Source organism: Orbicella faveolata, unplaced genomic scaffold, assembly GCF_042242905.1.
Source record: "Orbicella faveolata isolate gen_17 unplaced genomic scaffold, um_ofav_v1 contig_13, whole genome shotgun sequence".
Taxonomy (NCBI): domain Eukaryota; kingdom Metazoa; phylum Cnidaria; class Anthozoa; order Scleractinia; family Merulinidae; genus Orbicella; species Orbicella faveolata.
In genome coordinates, this window is record NW_028301540.1 from 31,106,184 (window position 1) to 31,122,785 (window position 16,602).

Sequence of the window (16,602 nt, forward strand, 5' to 3'; positions counted from 1 at the left end):
GATAAAGAAAAATAGTGCCATTAAAAACGGACAGGTGCGACTATCGCAGTTTCATTTAGCAACAGACGTCGGAGTTACCTCTATACCGAGCAAACAACCAGACCTGCAATTCGTGAACAACTCTTTGGCGAGTTTCGTTTCAAATTTAGCTGATGTTTTCTTAGTGTACCTTTTGAACAACCGCTCAGCGAAAGGAAAATGCTAATAAAGAGGCTGCGAAGAAGAATGTGTATTAACAGAACCTAATAGTTTATCTTTTAGTTGAATTGATGCTGTAACGTTCTCTTCGTGGGCAGAATCTGAAGACACTAAATACCTGGCTTGTCAAGAGAATAATTGATAAGATCGTCCCACAAGTCTTCATCATCTTGTTCCTTGGCGAATTCAATGGCCTGTCAATCAACAAAGACATATCACTCATAAACTACCAATCATCTTTACAAGTACTTTCGACTCCCACGCTCTTGGAATTTTACTTTAAAAAATTATGACTCATTTTATTTCTGAAGACTTACTTACCTTCTCTACATCGTTTTCCTCCTGAATAATCAGCTGTAAAGCTTGCTTGTTGTTTCCCATACGACCTGGCAAACCACAAGAACCAAATTGTCACCAAACCAAGAGCAAAGAGGTTTTTTGTAGATTAGTGCGGTTTTCATTTGAGCGTCCAAAAGTAATTGGCTTTGTATTATTGCACGACACGATTGGCTTAAAAACCTCGCGCCACTTTTCATCCAATCAGAAGTAAAACCAAAACCAATCGTGACTCGCTCGCACACGTTTTCCCGCGCTTAGCGTCAGCTACATGTAATTACGGTGTTATAATAAGGGAACTTTTCTCTTATTATAACACCGTAAGACTGATTTTTCAAAATTCGCTCAAATCTCGTTTAAACTCTCCAGGATGAGAAAAAAAATGACACCATTGAATGTTCAAGAGTCTTTATTCGGTAAATTACCCATACATTGAACGAATTTAATGTCAACACCTCATCTCCATACAAACTCTTATATTTTAGCCACAGTCCTTCATACAAACTCTGATATTACGCTTGGGTGACCTGTGGTTCACTGTGTTGTTTGTGACATTTGTTATCGGCTCAAAATAGTAGTGCTACGCATGCGCCTTGTTTACTTTTAACCGAAACAAGGAACAAGTTAAGCAAATCTGCGACATACAAGAAGCAATAGTGTTGTTTTTAATGCCTTAAGGCGTTTTTCCGGGTTTTGCAGTAGCAACATGCTTTTGCTTCTAGTTATCAATGGCGGTATTTAAATGCCATGCATTTGAATAGTTTTGATTACTTTGGTTTTCGCTTTATGACAAGTACGACAAAGATGCTTTTTATAGCTATATTCATACTGGAATTTGAGCTTAAAAAATACTCACTGAGCAAAAACACCATCTCTGGAACCAAACGTCTTTGTTCACACTCGTTCAAAGCCTAACAGAAAGACACGGTGTTAAAATTCAAACTTTCTGATACTGAGAGAAACACTTGAGAACGATCAAGCAAATCAGCATAAACTCAGTCCCAACACAGTCCAAGGTGACTCGCTCTGCCTCATTTATCTTCTCGTTACTTTCTTGTAGAAAAGTGTTTGTAATCACTTGATTAACATCACTCCCTGGAACGAGCGACATCAGTCCTTCTGAGAAGCAGGGTATTTCACACCTTATCACTATTTGAAATCGAGAATCATGCACCTTTTGAAGAGGATAATAGTTGCTGTTTCTCAGGAATGTCAGCAGTTTTGGACGGTCAAACTCTGCGTAAAGAGGAATCTGAAAGAACAATACCATGTTGCTATTACAGTGCTTTTCCAATTTCGAAATCAGTGAGGGTGGATATAGTTCGTTATAAAAGTCGAGCAAACAGAGCAGAGATAATGGAGATAATAAGGTGACAAAGTCATGATTAAACGTGAGGGCGTATACTGCAGGTTATCTGTTTTCTCGCGCTTTCTTGTTGTTATGTCGGTTTAATATGTGTTTTTCGATCTTTTTCCGCGCTTGCTTCCGCTTATCTGTTTTACCGAGCTTCCTTGCTGGTTATTTGCTTGCCCTCACTTTCTGCCTGTTTAGGGCTGTGTGTTTTCCCGCTCTTTCTTGCTGGTTGTGTTTTTCCGCGATTGCTTCCGCATATCTGTTTTCTCGCACTTTCTTGTCGGTTATCTGTTTTCCCCACTTTCTGGCCGGTTATGTATCTTCCCGCACTTTCTTGCCGGTTATGTACCTTCCCGCAGTTTCTTCCCGGTTATTTGTTTACCCGCGCTATCTTGCCGGTTATTTGTTTACACTTTCTGCCGGTTTAGGGTTATGTGTTTTGAGCGCTTTCTTGCCGGTTCTGTCTTTTCCCGCGCTTCGCACCGGCTGTGATTGTCTTTTTTTGCACAGTTCGCGCCTTCGTGGTTGTAATTATAATCTCTCTTGTAAGAGTAAACTGGTTTTACCTGGAGTTCGTGGTAATCCATTCCTGCTTGTGGATCCTTGACAAACAGCGTGTCCAAATACTGACCAAAAAAAAACACAATTATAATTAATTCTTAAATTGTATAATGCTTCAGGAAGAGACAGAGTCAAAACAAAAATTACGAGAGCAACAAACAATACACTGGTCTAGGGTAACAGAGGATAACGGTCGATAACTATACATTAAAAACTTGCCGCGGCTTCATTTTACTTTTCAGTGAAGTCGAAACTGTTCAAACTCGTGTAAAGTAGGGTCGACTTTACTCTAATTACTGTAATGACTTTTAGACTAATTTACAGCAAACCATAAACCAGCAAATGACACTGACCACGTGAAGCAGTTCTGATCTTTTGTTGAGCTGTCGTACAACTTCTTCGACCTGTAAATGATGGCATCAGAGTTAGGCTGAAAACACAAATGACATAAGCCGTGTAGACACGACACCGGCCATTTGTCAAAGAGAAAGTGGTCGACCCTGTTGAAAAGATTGCAACAACAAGCCACAAACACTGAATTTATTCCCAAAGGAGAGCACAAGCGTTATAAGACTGTGCAAAATTGGAGAATAAGCGAACTGATTACGATACGACCAAGAGTGTAAAGAGTTACATTAAATAAAATAAATAAAAACCTTTATTTCAGTTTAAAGTGTATTTAGCACTGTTGTGCTAACTGGGGACACTAAATAATTAAACAAATATTACAAATGGAACATAAACTATTAAGCTCCCAACTGGTTGGAGGCTGACCAGTTGGCTATTTACACAACGCGGTGGACGAGTTGAACTCGGGACTACCGAGAACAAATCCAGATAGCGGTAGGGTGGCGGATTTGAATCAGGGATCTTTCGGACACTTACAGGAACTTTGTCGATATTGTCAATCAACATCTTCACGGCTTTCTGTCAAAAAGCAAAAACAAATACAAGTACATTTAAAGGGCTTGGGAGCGCTATTTTTGTAATTCTGCTCTAGAATACGAAGTCGCTATTATAATTAATGAAAATCTCAAAGTTTTGACTTCAAGCAACAGATAGTCTAAGAAAAACCACAACAAAGACCCCCTGGAAGTGGAAGAGAGAGGAGAGAACGTTAAGTCTGCATACGAGCCAAGTGGCCCACCAGGCCGGAGCTTATCCCGGTTTCTGTAGCATGAAGCGACTAGGAGTATTTCTACTCCCCCCTGGATGGGATGCTAGTCCATCGCAGGGTTACCCCCAGCATTAATACACCTGTGTGGAGAGAGACACTGTGAAAGTAAAGTGTGTTGCCCAAGAACACAACACAATACCCCCGACCAGGACTCGAACCCAGACCGCTCGATCCGGAGACGAGAGAACTAACCACGAGGCCACCGCGCCTCCACGAGAGGAGAGAAGAACTGGGATTATGGTACAATTAGTGCAATGTTTTGTCCAACTACGCGACACAATGGCGACGGAATCCTTTAGAATAGAATCGAACAGACTACGAGTCAATAGCTTTCTTATTCCGCTATCAAAGCTCGAACATCTACTTGCCATAACTATTCACCTCTTTGTCAAACTCCATCAACATGATAATCTTGTCCTGGATCGAATTAAACAAGTTGTGTTGATGGATCAAGTTGAACACATCACTGTGGCCAAGTCTGCGAAAAAACAAGAAAACACGAACTCAAAATAACTCACTCAAACCTAATTCCTGAACAGTTGTCAAATTTTGGCACAACAAAGTTTAAAGGAGCTACGCCACGGTTTCTGCATCTTGAAAAGTTTGGCGTAAATTTTTCAAGTTCCGTTCGTCGTTTGCAATCCGTGTCAATCTTCTCCATCCTTAACCATCCTTGTTTCTTTATGGTTTATTTTTATCTCTTTAGTGTTTTTCTACCTTAAGTAACTATTATTTTCAGGTTTCCTTCAATTTCAAAGTAATTTTGTAAGTAGCCAAATTAGATAACTCCAAAATACCGTGACTGAGTCCCTTTAATAACACAACTCACTTCAGATATATGGCCAGTCCTTTGTCATATCTTTTCAATCGTGTGTAGCTGCAAAGAAATCAAATCACGGTCAGGGACTTGGGGTCCATAAAATTTAAAACAAAACAAGACTCAAATGCCTTACAGTTCTCCTAGCGTTTCCAGAAGAACTCGATTTTGAGGATCTTTTTCCAACTGGTCCTACAGAGCAAAACACAGTGTCAGTCAGAGATCGCTTGTTGGTCGATAACTTCTCCGCAAGTCGTTCAGTAATGCCGTATCAAAGTGTCCGGCATATTTCCTCACCTGCACAGCACTGATAATGGGCTGCACGCCGTATAACTCTGCTGGCCAATCCTTGATCAGGGCCTGAAATTTCTGAAATTGAAAAGTAACCAGAGATTCAGACAAGAATGGTACGGTGACTTCTCAGATATGATATGTGTTTTCCCGCGCCTTCTTGCCGGTTCTATGTTTTCCCGCGCATTCTTAGCGGTTTTGCGTTTTCCCGCGCTTCCTTGGCTGGTTGACTGGTTCTTGCCTAGTTCCTAGGCCTCAATATTTCGCCGCGGTCAATCGTTTCGGGTCACGTGGTCCGCGCCGTTCGTTTCGGATACTTCACCGAAATAATGGCCGTGAAGGCCTGGGAGAAAGCCTATAGGAAGTCGGTTCGATATTTTCCCGCGCTTTGTTAGCGGTTCTGTGTTTTCTCGCGCATTCTTGCCGGTTCTGTGTTCACACTGACGTTCACAAAAATAACTAAGGATGATTTGCTCTTAGTAACTGTTGTTCTGGGATTACTTGTTAAAGTTTTGTTGTATCACATCCCCAAATTAGGCGCACAAAGTTGTCACTAATGTTTGCCTTCACCGATTCACCCAATCCACATAAAATAAAGTCTCTCTCTGTCCTCACTCTTCTGTGCAAACGTAGAGTTACTTTTTTACCGAAAAAACCTTCTAGTCACCTTGACATCTTTCTTGAGGAAGTCGTACAAGACCATTTCATAAAGTACGGGGCTCAGTTTGACTGTACTTGTTGGAATGTAGGGTGCAATGGCCTGATGGAGAAAGAAAACAGAATCAAAAGGATACTGTTATGGTCAGTTGAAAGATGAACGCAGATAAGTAAATAACACAGCTGGAAAACTGCAAAACAGTTTCTTTCCCGCTCGCTTTTTCTTGTGACGCGCGAAACTTCGCCAACCTCGTGTGAAAGCCTTGTAAACAGGCGGGGCTTTTCTCCTCAATCTTCAGCATTCTCTGAAGAAAATCATAACCTACCTCCAACTGGTGTTTCCGTGCAAACTTATACACTTCATCTTCCCAAAGTTTCCTGTCATCCTTTAAGACTTTCAGACACAGTCTGTAAAACATTCAACAGAAGGGGTTGAAGTGCATTTAACTTTTGGTGTTTTATTAACAATTTAATACTTTAAGGTAGTCGTTAGTTTTAGAACATTAACGTTATTTTGGCACTTAATATAACTTGAATACTATGGAGATAAATGACATAGACACAAGGTAGTTACAATTACGAGGTTCTAGCAAAATTTACTGCTGTTCAAGACGTTGAAAATGGTTATGTACAAACCTGGCAGCAGTTTCGTATTTTCCTTCCTCCATCAGAGATTTCAGATAAGCTCTTCCAATATCCTTATAATTTCAAAGCCAGATACAATATGTTAGTACCGTTTTTTGTAGAAATCTTTGAAGAAACTGTTATAAGACTTACATTGGCAAAACCCTGTTTCTTGTAAAATAGAGGCTAGATGAAGTTACTGTGTTATGTCTCAGGGAAAAACCACCCAAAAGTCACTCAAGAAATAATTAGATGATCTCTGTTTGATTTGTGAGTCATAGTTGAAAATAAAATGACGTAACTTTTGACATGGAAAATAAGAGTGCCAAAGTTTCATAGGCTCAAACCAAAGTGGCCCACATTGCCAGACCTTATTTCACCTTCTGGAACATGAATACGTACTAACTACAGCATTTTGACTGCTTGCCTTAATTATTTTCTATTCGGGGGAGGGGGCAAGAGAACTGTCATTTGACGAAGTCAGGAATGCTGTCATGACGGTTTTAAAGTGGTTTCTTTTAGGGGTCAAATAAAGCTTGAGCCACGACCACATTGGTCTCCTTTATGGATTTAATTCAATTTTCTGACGAGCATCCCGACTGTTTCACATGGGAGGCCCCCCCTCCTAGGTTTGACATTGCCCAGTTATGCACCTAGGTTGACAGAGGCACTGTGAATACAAGGAACATGACACAAAATATCCTGGTCAGCAATGCAACCTGGACAACTCAATTTTGAGCCTGAATATACTACATGTACCTACTGGACCAGAGGCCCACCCCCCATGAACAAGGACAAAATCTTGTATTTACCTGCTGATTGTGCTTCTTGACTTCTTTACTGTTTGTTTCTGTAGCAGCCAATGCTTCCTGTGGTAAAAACAAAATTATCCTTGTTGCCAGTTAGCTGGTGAATTTAGTCTAACTTCACCACTCTTTAACAAGTATTGAAAAATGATGACACTGAGTAAATGATAATGAATTGATGCCTGATATATAAATTATATAGATAAAGGTTTCATGACATTTTAAGTTACTCAATGCAATTTCCTTACTGCAGACCATGCCAAGGGGGCTAAATCCATTTTTGTACATACCTCATATTTTCCATGATCTGTAAGCCATTTGATGTGATCATCAATGTTTCTAGGCTAAAACAGAACACAGATTTCTAACTTCTGTTCCCAAATGATGGGAAGAGTACTTCCAGATTTATACATTTAAAGCTTTAACCAGATTTTTCTTGAATATAAAGTCAGACCAGAATGAGTCAAGTTCCACTTAGGTAATGTCACTGCTTGATTATGGAAAGTTTAAAACGTAGTGTTCATGGGAACCAGAAGATGAATGTCTGGTTCTTATAGGAGGTAACTGGTTTTTAGCTTCCATTCTGATATCCCAACAGGTATTGTACAAAGCTTAATTCAGAAAAAGTAAGGCATGAGACTAAGCTACATTGTATATGTTTGTGTAACAGTAAAGCTCCAACAAAGCTGCTTTTCTTTGAATCATCACTGCAGGTTCGTGGAATAGCGTGCATCTGTGTGAGGTTCAGTCTCTATCTAACTGGATCATGAGGACATACCTTGGCCAGCACAAGGTCTTTAGGGCTAACAATGTAAAACAAATTCTCTTCTGATACATTTTCTGTAAAGACAAACGGAAACAAGACAACAACTGCATTAATTTGTGATCATCTCCCATTCAGTTAAAACACAACTTGTTGGAAACATGTTTCCAACTTGGGCTTTAGTGCCATTCAGGGTCAGAATATGTAATATTGAATGTCAGCTTCGGCCTCATGCGCCTACTGGCACCTCATGAACTGATGATGATGATGAATGTCGAGTTCAGTTGGCCCACTGCAGGTTAAGTAGAACTATTGAACCCATTTAAAACCAGTTTGGTGCCAGTTGGAGAAGTTGAACAGTTTAGTGGCTAGTGGTTAGCAGTAAGTGTTCCTGAGGCTGTTATGCAATGTTTTAAGGTTTAATTCATAACCATATCATAAACATTTTTAACACCCCCAAACAAGGTTAGTTTTGGTTCATTTTAATGGTTAGCAGATTGCAGTTAGCAGTTATTGGTTACAGTGTTTCAGCATTCAAGGTTTCTAATTTAAATTAACAACCATCTCAACAAGATTGCAAAATATGTTTGTTTAAATTGTATTTTATGATCTCGCTGATTATTGCTACCTTTGTGGTTTATACTAAAAGAACACTTTTTGACCGTCACATAATTATTTAAATCAACTCCAGTTTGATTCATTTTTTCAGCAACAGAGAAATTGCTAATACACTTGAAAAAAAAAAAAGATTTCTATCAAATGGTCAGAACAATGAAATCAAGTCATAAACTCCTATGCTGATTGACACAATTAACTGATGGCTGGAGAGAGGCAGAGCAAAAGTAAACAGTCTCATCATATCTGCAGCAATGATGCATTTAAAAACATTGATGCAATTTTATAAAATGAAAGGTTATACAGTGAAACTTGTATTAAGCGGACCCCATATTAAGTGGACACCCTCTATTAAGTGGACACCAGCTGAAGTCCCAACCTTCCCACATTTACTGTAAAATAAACCTGTATTCAGCAGACACCTCCGTTAAACAGATGTGGACACCAATATTAAGCCATTTTGTTGCACAAAAAATGTAATACACGGACACTTTAAGGGCTTTTTACTTCTAAAGGTTCAGCTGAGACTCCTTTAACATTGTTCAGCGATGCCGTTCTAAAGCTCAGTAATTATTCCAGATTGATGCTGTCCCAGCATTGATTGACTGGACATTGTACTATGTTAGTCTTTGATCGTACACTGTGTTACAAAGAGTTAATAATGAACTTTTATTGCACAACATATTAGAACCTGTTTTGAGCAGACACGCTGTATTAAGCGGACACTAGTCAGGGTCCCAAGGCTGTCCACTCAATACAGGTCTCACTGTATCCTGTTGAAACTTTGTACCTACCACGATGAAAGGAAGATGAAGGATTGTCCAGATCATCATGGAAAGAGGCTGATACATGCGCAATGTAAGTGTCAAAGGTTAAATGCAGTCATCATTAATACAAGGCAGGTATTAGTAGTTATTGTTCAGTATGTTATTTAGAATTCTTGCCAAGTAAATATTCCCATGGGGAGGACTCCTGTATGAAAAGGTTGGGGATGGTCTTCAGAAAATTTGAATTAAACGCATACAGGAGATCAATCTGGGCATGGTTTGAGCTTTATTTGACTCCTAAAAGATACAACTTAAAAATCAGTTGCTGTTCAGCAAGGGAGCCCACAAGAGTAGTCAGGATTTGAGAGACCAGTGGAAATCGAGCCAAAAAACGAGCATACTATAAGGGCAGTTTTTAATTATTATCTCTTCGAGTGCACCCTAAGAGAGACTTTGGCAGCTAAAAATAGCAGCATTTTGTCATGAACACCCTAATTGAGACCACATATTTTATACCCCCAAGTGGACCATCATCGACCTTTTCATATGGAGTCCTCCCCTGCTAGAAAATATTCACTCTTTACAGGAACAAAGCAATATATGTATAACACTTTGAGATATTATTGCGAGGGCTGCATTATGTGGTAAATCATAAACAGCTACATGTAATGAAACTTGCGTTGCATATCTACTTTGGGAAGATCCAGATCTGAATCAATCACTGATCCAATATCATGGTGCATCAAAGAAGCTGATGAATCCCCGAGTGGGTTCATTGGTTCTTTTGAAGAACAATGATCCTAGCGATCTACGATTATTAATCTTGATCCAGATCACCCCAAAGGAATGCACTTTCATTAACAATTAATAATTATTGTCGTTCAAGCAAAATGAAGAGAAAGCATGACACATTTAGTGAATGATAAAACATTATCTGATGCAGTTGAATGATCTCTTTTTACTTTCAAGACATAACTTAATTTATGGCCATGTTTTTTTTTTTTTTTTGCATATTTGTTTAAAAAGATTAAGACAAGGGTGTCAGGTCCATTCTTTAAATTCAGCTGAAAGGATAGGAACAAAAACTGGGCTAAACTGACAAATAGTACAGTGTATTACCTAATTTAACGAACCTCCAGACAGCACTCACCGTAAGACTTACAATGTAATTAAAGCAATCTATTCACATTTATTAATTAACCAGCATTTAGATCTTTACTTTAAGTTAATAATTTTAAGTTCCTATGTACTTTTAATTTTAATTTTTTTTACATACCAATTTTATTTTGTGCCCTTAAATTAAAGGATCTATGACTTACAAAGGGTATTTAAAGATCACTCCCACACAGGCACTTGTCTGTACATTCATCTATCTCTTTATCAATTAATCAACATAGTCCTACCTAAATGATAATCATCACAGCGGTACTGCTCAAATCCTCTGACAGACAGAGCATCTGCTGATATCTCTTCAGGTTCACTAAGGCCACGTGGTGTTACAATCCTCAATTGTGGTCTGTGTGCAACTAATGGTTCACCTTTCTGTCAGTTTGGAAATATAGAGAAAATAACAAATCTTACAGTCATGTATATTTTGACTCAGAATAACATACAACACGTAGCCTTCAATGCTGCTTTTTCTTCTTCTTCTTTTTTACCTTTCTTGTTCCTGCCTCGATGTTGGTCATGTAAGACAGGACAACCTGTTAAAAAAAATTATATATTTTCTTAGCTCTAAAAATTTATCCTCAAATGCACTCAAAATCAAGCCATTTCCAAAACTAATTCTCACTAACTCCAAGAGATTCAAAAAAGAAATTTAAAAGTACTTTTTAATCTTAGATTAGTGCTTTATACGATGAAGGTTTTTAAACAACTGGCAGGAACATTATTGTTAAACAAACACACAAAACAGAAATTCCAGAGCTTACTAAGTCATTTTTCAGGTATGCAATTCCGGAAATGTAATAATCAGTCTTGAATATGGCAACTACAAAAATTTCAAATTAAAGTGATTAGTTTATTTGATTTACTGTTGGTAGAATCCAGGAAGAAAGTACTGAAGGTCAATGTACATAGTCAAAAAACAACTAAAAAAGCAACTGATGTTTACCTATTTCCACAACCAGTGAGGGAAGGTCCGACCTTTGAACTAACCTTTCTTTTACAACACAAATCTGAGGAAAGATAATTCAATGTGAAGGGAATGAACAAACAGACAAACACTTAGACACAATCAAAAGAAGAGATAAAAATTATAACCAAATAAATGACCAAATGAATGAATAAACAAATGAATGTTTCAAACCACTACACAAGTGACTACAATTTTCTACCTGAACCATGTCTGCCCAGCCAATCAGAAGGGTGATGCTGTCTCTCCAACACAAACAGCATCGATAAAGCTCAGGTCTATAGCTAGGGGGAAAAAACACATTAATTTTATTGAAAGAGTTGAAAACCCTGCTGAAAACCTTTTATGAACAGGGACTGAAGTGCAATGGATAAGAAATCATTTTAAAATACATGTAAACTATGTAATACCTGACGATGGAGACTGATATTTTGACCAAGGTCCAGTTCAAACTTGGGTGTGGTTGTGTTCAGGCTTTTACCTGTAGCCATATATGTCGGTGTCATTGTGCTTTGATGACACCCATTTTTGAGAGATCTTTCCTTTTTGCATTCAGACTGACGAATCATTTTGCTGATTTTTGAGCCATTTTTTTAACACAACTAATTTGAATTTAAATCTGTAGTAAGAACACAGGGTTTAGAAGAGTTCTTTGGGAGCAGATCCGAGACCCCCTATGAGGCCAAGGCCTTGGACCAATACTAGAGAGCTTAAAGGGGCTCAGTCACGGTATTTTGAGTTGTTTTGGCCACATACAAAATTACCTTTAAATGGTAGGAAACCTGAAAATAACAGTTTAATAAGAAATAAAAACACCAAAGAGATAATGATAAAGCATAAAGGAACAAAGATGGCTGAGGATGGAGAGGGTTAACACTCATTACAAACGACGAATTTGAAAAATTTAGGCTAAACTTTTCAATATGTGCAAACCGTGACTGAGCCCCTTTAAGCAAACCAGGACGGCAATGGCAACGAGAATGTCACCAAACAAAAGGTTTAATGAGCAGAACAATGGCTGTGCATGGGCATTATAAATCTGTGTATATTTCTCTACCGTCCTCTGCACAAGAACAATGTGAAATGACTAAGTTTTGCGTATTTTGCAGAATGCGAATGACAGGGGCTAATTTTTCGTATTTTCATTTAAATTGAACACTGGCATTACATATTTAGTTTGAGCAAGTTCTGAGACCAATAAATGCACTGAACTGATCTAGACAATAATTGCGAAATTTGAAGGTAAAATATAAATTCATTTTTTACTAGGCAGTGTCCTCACGGTCGCCCTCGTCATTGCTTAAGCTCTCCATTAAATTTCTGATATCCCAGGTTCAAATCCTGGTCAATACACGAGTTGTGACAAAAGTTAAACATATTTACTACTCCACTCCTATAGTGCCTCTCCTCACCAGAAAGTATACACCTGATCTCAGTTCTTCAAAGGCTGGATAATGCTATCCACCAGAGAAATCACTATCCAGTGGATAAGTGTTGGTAAAGCAAATCACATAATCAGCTGGATAGTGATTTATCCAGTGCATAGTGCTATCCATCCTTTGAACAACCAGGGTCTGTAAAATAGGTAGCCATGTTTACTCTTGAGTGGAAAAAGGCAATGTGAAAATTATTAATGCTGGTCAGATATTTGCACATACTTTCCTGGCTCTCTTTTTATGTGAGTTATTACTCGCTGAGAATTCATGTCAAACATCCTGACTTCCTGAAAAAACGAAAAAAACAACAAGCCAATTAAAAAAAAACACAGTTACCCCAAAAAAACAGGAAGACAGACCTTTCAACATTTTGTCTTACTGCATCATTGGCCCAGGCTATAAGAGATGATCTCCACTTAATTGTTCGTATATTTCCTTCTCCTTCGTGTAAGACAGTTGCCTTGTTTCTGAACCAACCTCTCTCTGTCAAGATCAACTGCAAAGAACACAGAATTATAGAGTGTCAATTGATACATACTGTTACAATAGAATTAACTTAATTATGTCCAGTAAATATCAGAGGGTGAAGTTGGTAACTGAGCCTAGTAGTCTACCAAGCCAGTGCTTCCATTCACCTGAAAAAAAATCCTACTACTCCCTGGATAGGATGCTAGTCCACTGCAGGATTAATCTGGCCAGCATTAAAATCATGGCATCGCACTAAGTTAATTTGCATTCTGTGAATAAAAATGAGAAATTTTAAACTTCTAAAAGTACCTTTGTTCCACCAGTAACATACATCTTTGTTCTTTTTTTGGAAAACTCAGGATCTAATGCTACAGACTGAAAATGAAAAACACCACAACATTGAATAATTTAACTGCCTTTAAAGACGTACTTCAAGATCATTAAAACTCAGTTATAATTTCCATACTAATGAGGTGATATTGAAACTCAGACAGAAATTCAGATCCCAGGCATGATAAAACAAGGTTAACAAATAAATACCTGCTGCGCTAAAGTGATATTCACACCAAAATACTTCATCATGCGATTTCACTGAGAAATCAAGAGGACCAAAAACTGGCAAAACACAACAGAGTACCTGCGGGAGTTCCACCAGGTACTGGCTGGGTCTTATTAGTGTTACATTTTGATACTAATAGTGTGCATTTCTTGTCATTTATTTAATAAATGATGAAACCGGGACTTGGGAACAACTTACACCACTCTAGTTTCACATTTCCGATGAGAAAAACTTAAATTAACAGTTTGAAAAAAAAATCAAGAATGGAGCAGAAAAGAAAGTTGACTAAAAATGCTTCACCTTAACTGGAGAGTCAAAGCTGGCTTGAACATTATTCTCAGAACTGTAGAGGCCATTTATTACCACCTAGATAAAGGACACCAGTACTTTTAACTAAACATGTGCCCATTACAGTCATTTTATATTTAAAGATGTACGAGCATCTAGACAGTTTACAAACTGGAACCAAGAGACCTGGAGATCTCATTAAAACCCAGATTCACAACTATATGTACAACATAAGATTCAAGAAATGAGAGTCAACCGCAGGGTTGTAATGGGTTCCAATGGACCTGTAATTCTTGTAAATGTTACGTTGGCAAAATTGACATTCAAATACCTTGCAACAAACATCTGCAAGAATTTGTTATAACTAATACAAGGACACGACTGATCATACAGTTATTCACACAACTTAAGCAGTTGTGAAATTAAAGCCTAGTTGTGAAATCAAAACGTGGGTTCAAATCCTGTTCAGGCCTGAATTTTATTTCAGTCTTTAATTTCACAACTGCTTATTAGTTGTGTGTATAACTGTGATGATCAGTAGTGTCTTCGTGTCTTTCTCTTCAGTTCAAATTACGGTATGATTATATGATCTTTCATATATTCACTAGCCTTGTAATTAACTAACTTATAGTTATAAATAAGGAGAATGTCACAGGTTCTGTTCTATAAACTGTTTACAAGTTTAAATTATGCAACCAGAAAATAGCAGGTGAAAATAGAGGGATTCCAAAAAATTCACGGGCAAAAAACTACTTAAACAAACAGCTCTAGTAAGCTTGTGTGGTTAAAGTTGTATGTCACACCTTGCTCTCTCCATGCCTTTATTGGTAAATATATTTACACTGATGTTTACCAAGCTTTAGGCGAACAATTAACATTCACCCAAGGCCCAGTGACCATCAGACTGTGTAAATAAACTCATGAAAAAGGCAATCTTGCAGAAAAACTTGTCAACGTAAGCAGTCATAACATGTTAAGTATATCCACGGCACAGTAGGGAAAGTCACTTGTCTGCAAATTATCATTTATATTATCCACAGAAGTACTACATAATTAATCATTGTAGCACTGCAATAAGAGAATCTTGGGGTTTACCACAGATCTTTGAATTTTTTGGTTCCACTTTGTACAAATCTCCACATGTCCATTTCCTTGTCTGTGTACATGAAGACCAGATGATAACTTACATACTTTTATGTACCAAATACTCACCTCGCAAGTTATATAAAATACAAGATTTCAGAGTACTTACACGCCCATCATCAGAGCAACTGGCTACATAGTCTCCACTTTGATCAATACTGATTTGATTTATAGCTGTGGTATGCTGAAAAAACAAAAATAGTTCAAATATCAAGCAACTTCCTGAAGAGGAGCTACATCTGCTAAAAAGAACTGAGTTACATTTCTTGACTAATGAGAGGCCACCTTTGATAAAAGACAAACTGCTGACAATATGGGGAAAACTGACAAATCATCACAGATTTGTGTACTTTTGTGCAAAAATTATCAAATCCTTAATTGTCAAATAATAATGTGCACGCTCTCTGTCCTGTTCGGCAAAGTTACAGACCAAAACATCAGTAAGGTAAGTGAAAGTTAGAGCTACAGTGTACTGTAAATGTATCTACCTCTGTAAAACTGTTTCACGTCTCCATAAATTGGAGTAGAGAGCTGCATGACAAGAACTACTAGGAAAACATCATTGGTTCTTCTGTTCACATCCTGATAATTGACTGTACTTACAGATGGGTATTTTTTGCTACTGATGGGATTTCCTTGGTGGTCCAGAATGTGAACAACTCCGTAGTGAGTACCAAGGGCAAGAAACTAGAACAAAGGATTAAATAATTACTACAAAAAGGATAGCCTTTATTGCTTTCACTCAGAATTGCTTCAAATTGAAAACTGAAATGGAGAACTTTCACAAGTTCCTAGTTACAAGATCACAAATACTTCACAACAGGGTGACAGGGGGGGAAAGGGGAGGCAGTGGAGGAGGGTGGGGGGTGGGGGTCGGGGGCAGTAAGAGGGCTATATTTGTTCACAGGTAGTAACAACAGGAAGAAGGAGAGAAGCTGTAAGTTGGAAAGCTTACTAACATTTTATTCTTACAGGGGGGAGGGGGTTTACAAGTTAATTTTATGGCAATTACATGTTCTAGTTTAATAAAACTCCCTTTTTAATATACCATCAACAAATCAAAACACTCGCCATTGTCCTAGCTATTTCATTGAATATATTTATAACGAACCACGGAATACTTGCTACTCAGCTGATACACCAAGATTTAAGATGAAAAATCCAAGTTAACCCTTCCCCATAAACTAATGATGTCAATTAAGCCTGGATACCTTCGTATGCACTGCCATACAGCTCGCACACTCTTCTCCATTAAGAATAGTATTCATAGCATTTCCAATCCTTTCGTATTTTAACTTGGGTTCCACCTCGTCCTCATCCTCTTCAGAGCCATCGTCTTCATCATCATCGTCTTCATCTTCAGAGTCTTCATCTTCTTCCTGCGAATTATCCAACAATTGCATGCATGTACGCTCTCAAAGACAAACGTATTCTTCGCTCAGATTGAAATTTATGTTATCAAGAAGACTAAAGGCTGTAATAAAATAAAATTACCGGTGCATTTGCGTCGGATTTCATTTTTCTTTCAAGGTCCGTTCTGTCTTGTTTGTCGGCCATTTTGCATAGCATTACACTGACCACTAAGGCTTGTGGGATGGATCGTGATGG

The 16,602-nt window shown here is 38.1% G+C and overlaps 1 protein-coding gene across 2 annotated transcripts in view; it reads right to left on the reverse strand.

The window, feature by feature from the left end:
• The window catches only part of LOC110054390 (vacuolar protein sorting-associated protein 41 homolog), a 20,410-nt gene extending 3,810 nt beyond the window's left edge, over positions 1-16,600 (reverse strand). The window contains exons 1-31 of one of the 2 annotated variants that reach the window (XM_089285439.1): positions 16,489-16,600; positions 16,206-16,373; positions 15,598-15,681; positions 15,104-15,178; positions 13,864-13,929; positions 13,314-13,379; positions 12,916-13,032; positions 12,759-12,823; positions 11,303-11,384; positions 11,080-11,143; positions 10,898-10,956; positions 10,625-10,669; positions 10,370-10,508; positions 8,994-9,041; positions 7,600-7,661; positions 7,112-7,165; positions 6,828-6,884; positions 6,028-6,089; positions 5,718-5,799; positions 5,402-5,494; positions 4,741-4,812; positions 4,580-4,635; positions 4,456-4,503; positions 4,008-4,104; positions 3,335-3,376; positions 2,803-2,853; positions 2,455-2,514; positions 1,709-1,786; positions 1,391-1,445; positions 520-584; positions 317-392 (exon numbers count right to left, since the gene is read on the reverse strand). In XM_089285439.1, the coding sequence (XP_089141565.1) occupies positions 317-392; positions 520-584; positions 1,391-1,445; positions 1,709-1,786; positions 2,455-2,514; positions 2,803-2,853; positions 3,335-3,376; positions 4,008-4,104; positions 4,456-4,503; positions 4,580-4,635; positions 4,741-4,812; positions 5,402-5,494; positions 5,718-5,799; positions 6,028-6,089; positions 6,828-6,884; positions 7,112-7,165; positions 7,600-7,661; positions 8,994-9,041; positions 10,370-10,508; positions 10,625-10,669; positions 10,898-10,956; positions 11,080-11,143; positions 11,303-11,384; positions 12,759-12,823; positions 12,916-13,032; positions 13,314-13,379; positions 13,864-13,929; positions 15,104-15,178; positions 15,598-15,681; positions 16,206-16,373; positions 16,489-16,563 (2,263 nt within the window). In that variant the 5' untranslated portion in view covers positions 16,564-16,600. The remainder of the gene's footprint in view (positions 1-316; positions 393-519; positions 585-1,390; positions 1,446-1,708; positions 1,787-2,454; positions 2,515-2,802; positions 2,854-3,334; positions 3,377-4,007; positions 4,105-4,455; positions 4,504-4,579; positions 4,636-4,740; positions 4,813-5,401; positions 5,495-5,717; positions 5,800-6,027; positions 6,090-6,827; positions 6,885-7,111; positions 7,166-7,599; positions 7,662-8,993; positions 9,042-10,369; positions 10,509-10,624; positions 10,670-10,897; positions 10,957-11,079; positions 11,144-11,302; positions 11,385-12,758; positions 12,824-12,915; positions 13,033-13,313; positions 13,380-13,863; positions 13,930-15,103; positions 15,179-15,597; positions 15,682-16,205; positions 16,374-16,488) is intronic. The other variant, XM_089285440.1, reaches the window with a different exon arrangement.
• Positions 16,601-16,602: the final 2 nt, after the last annotated feature.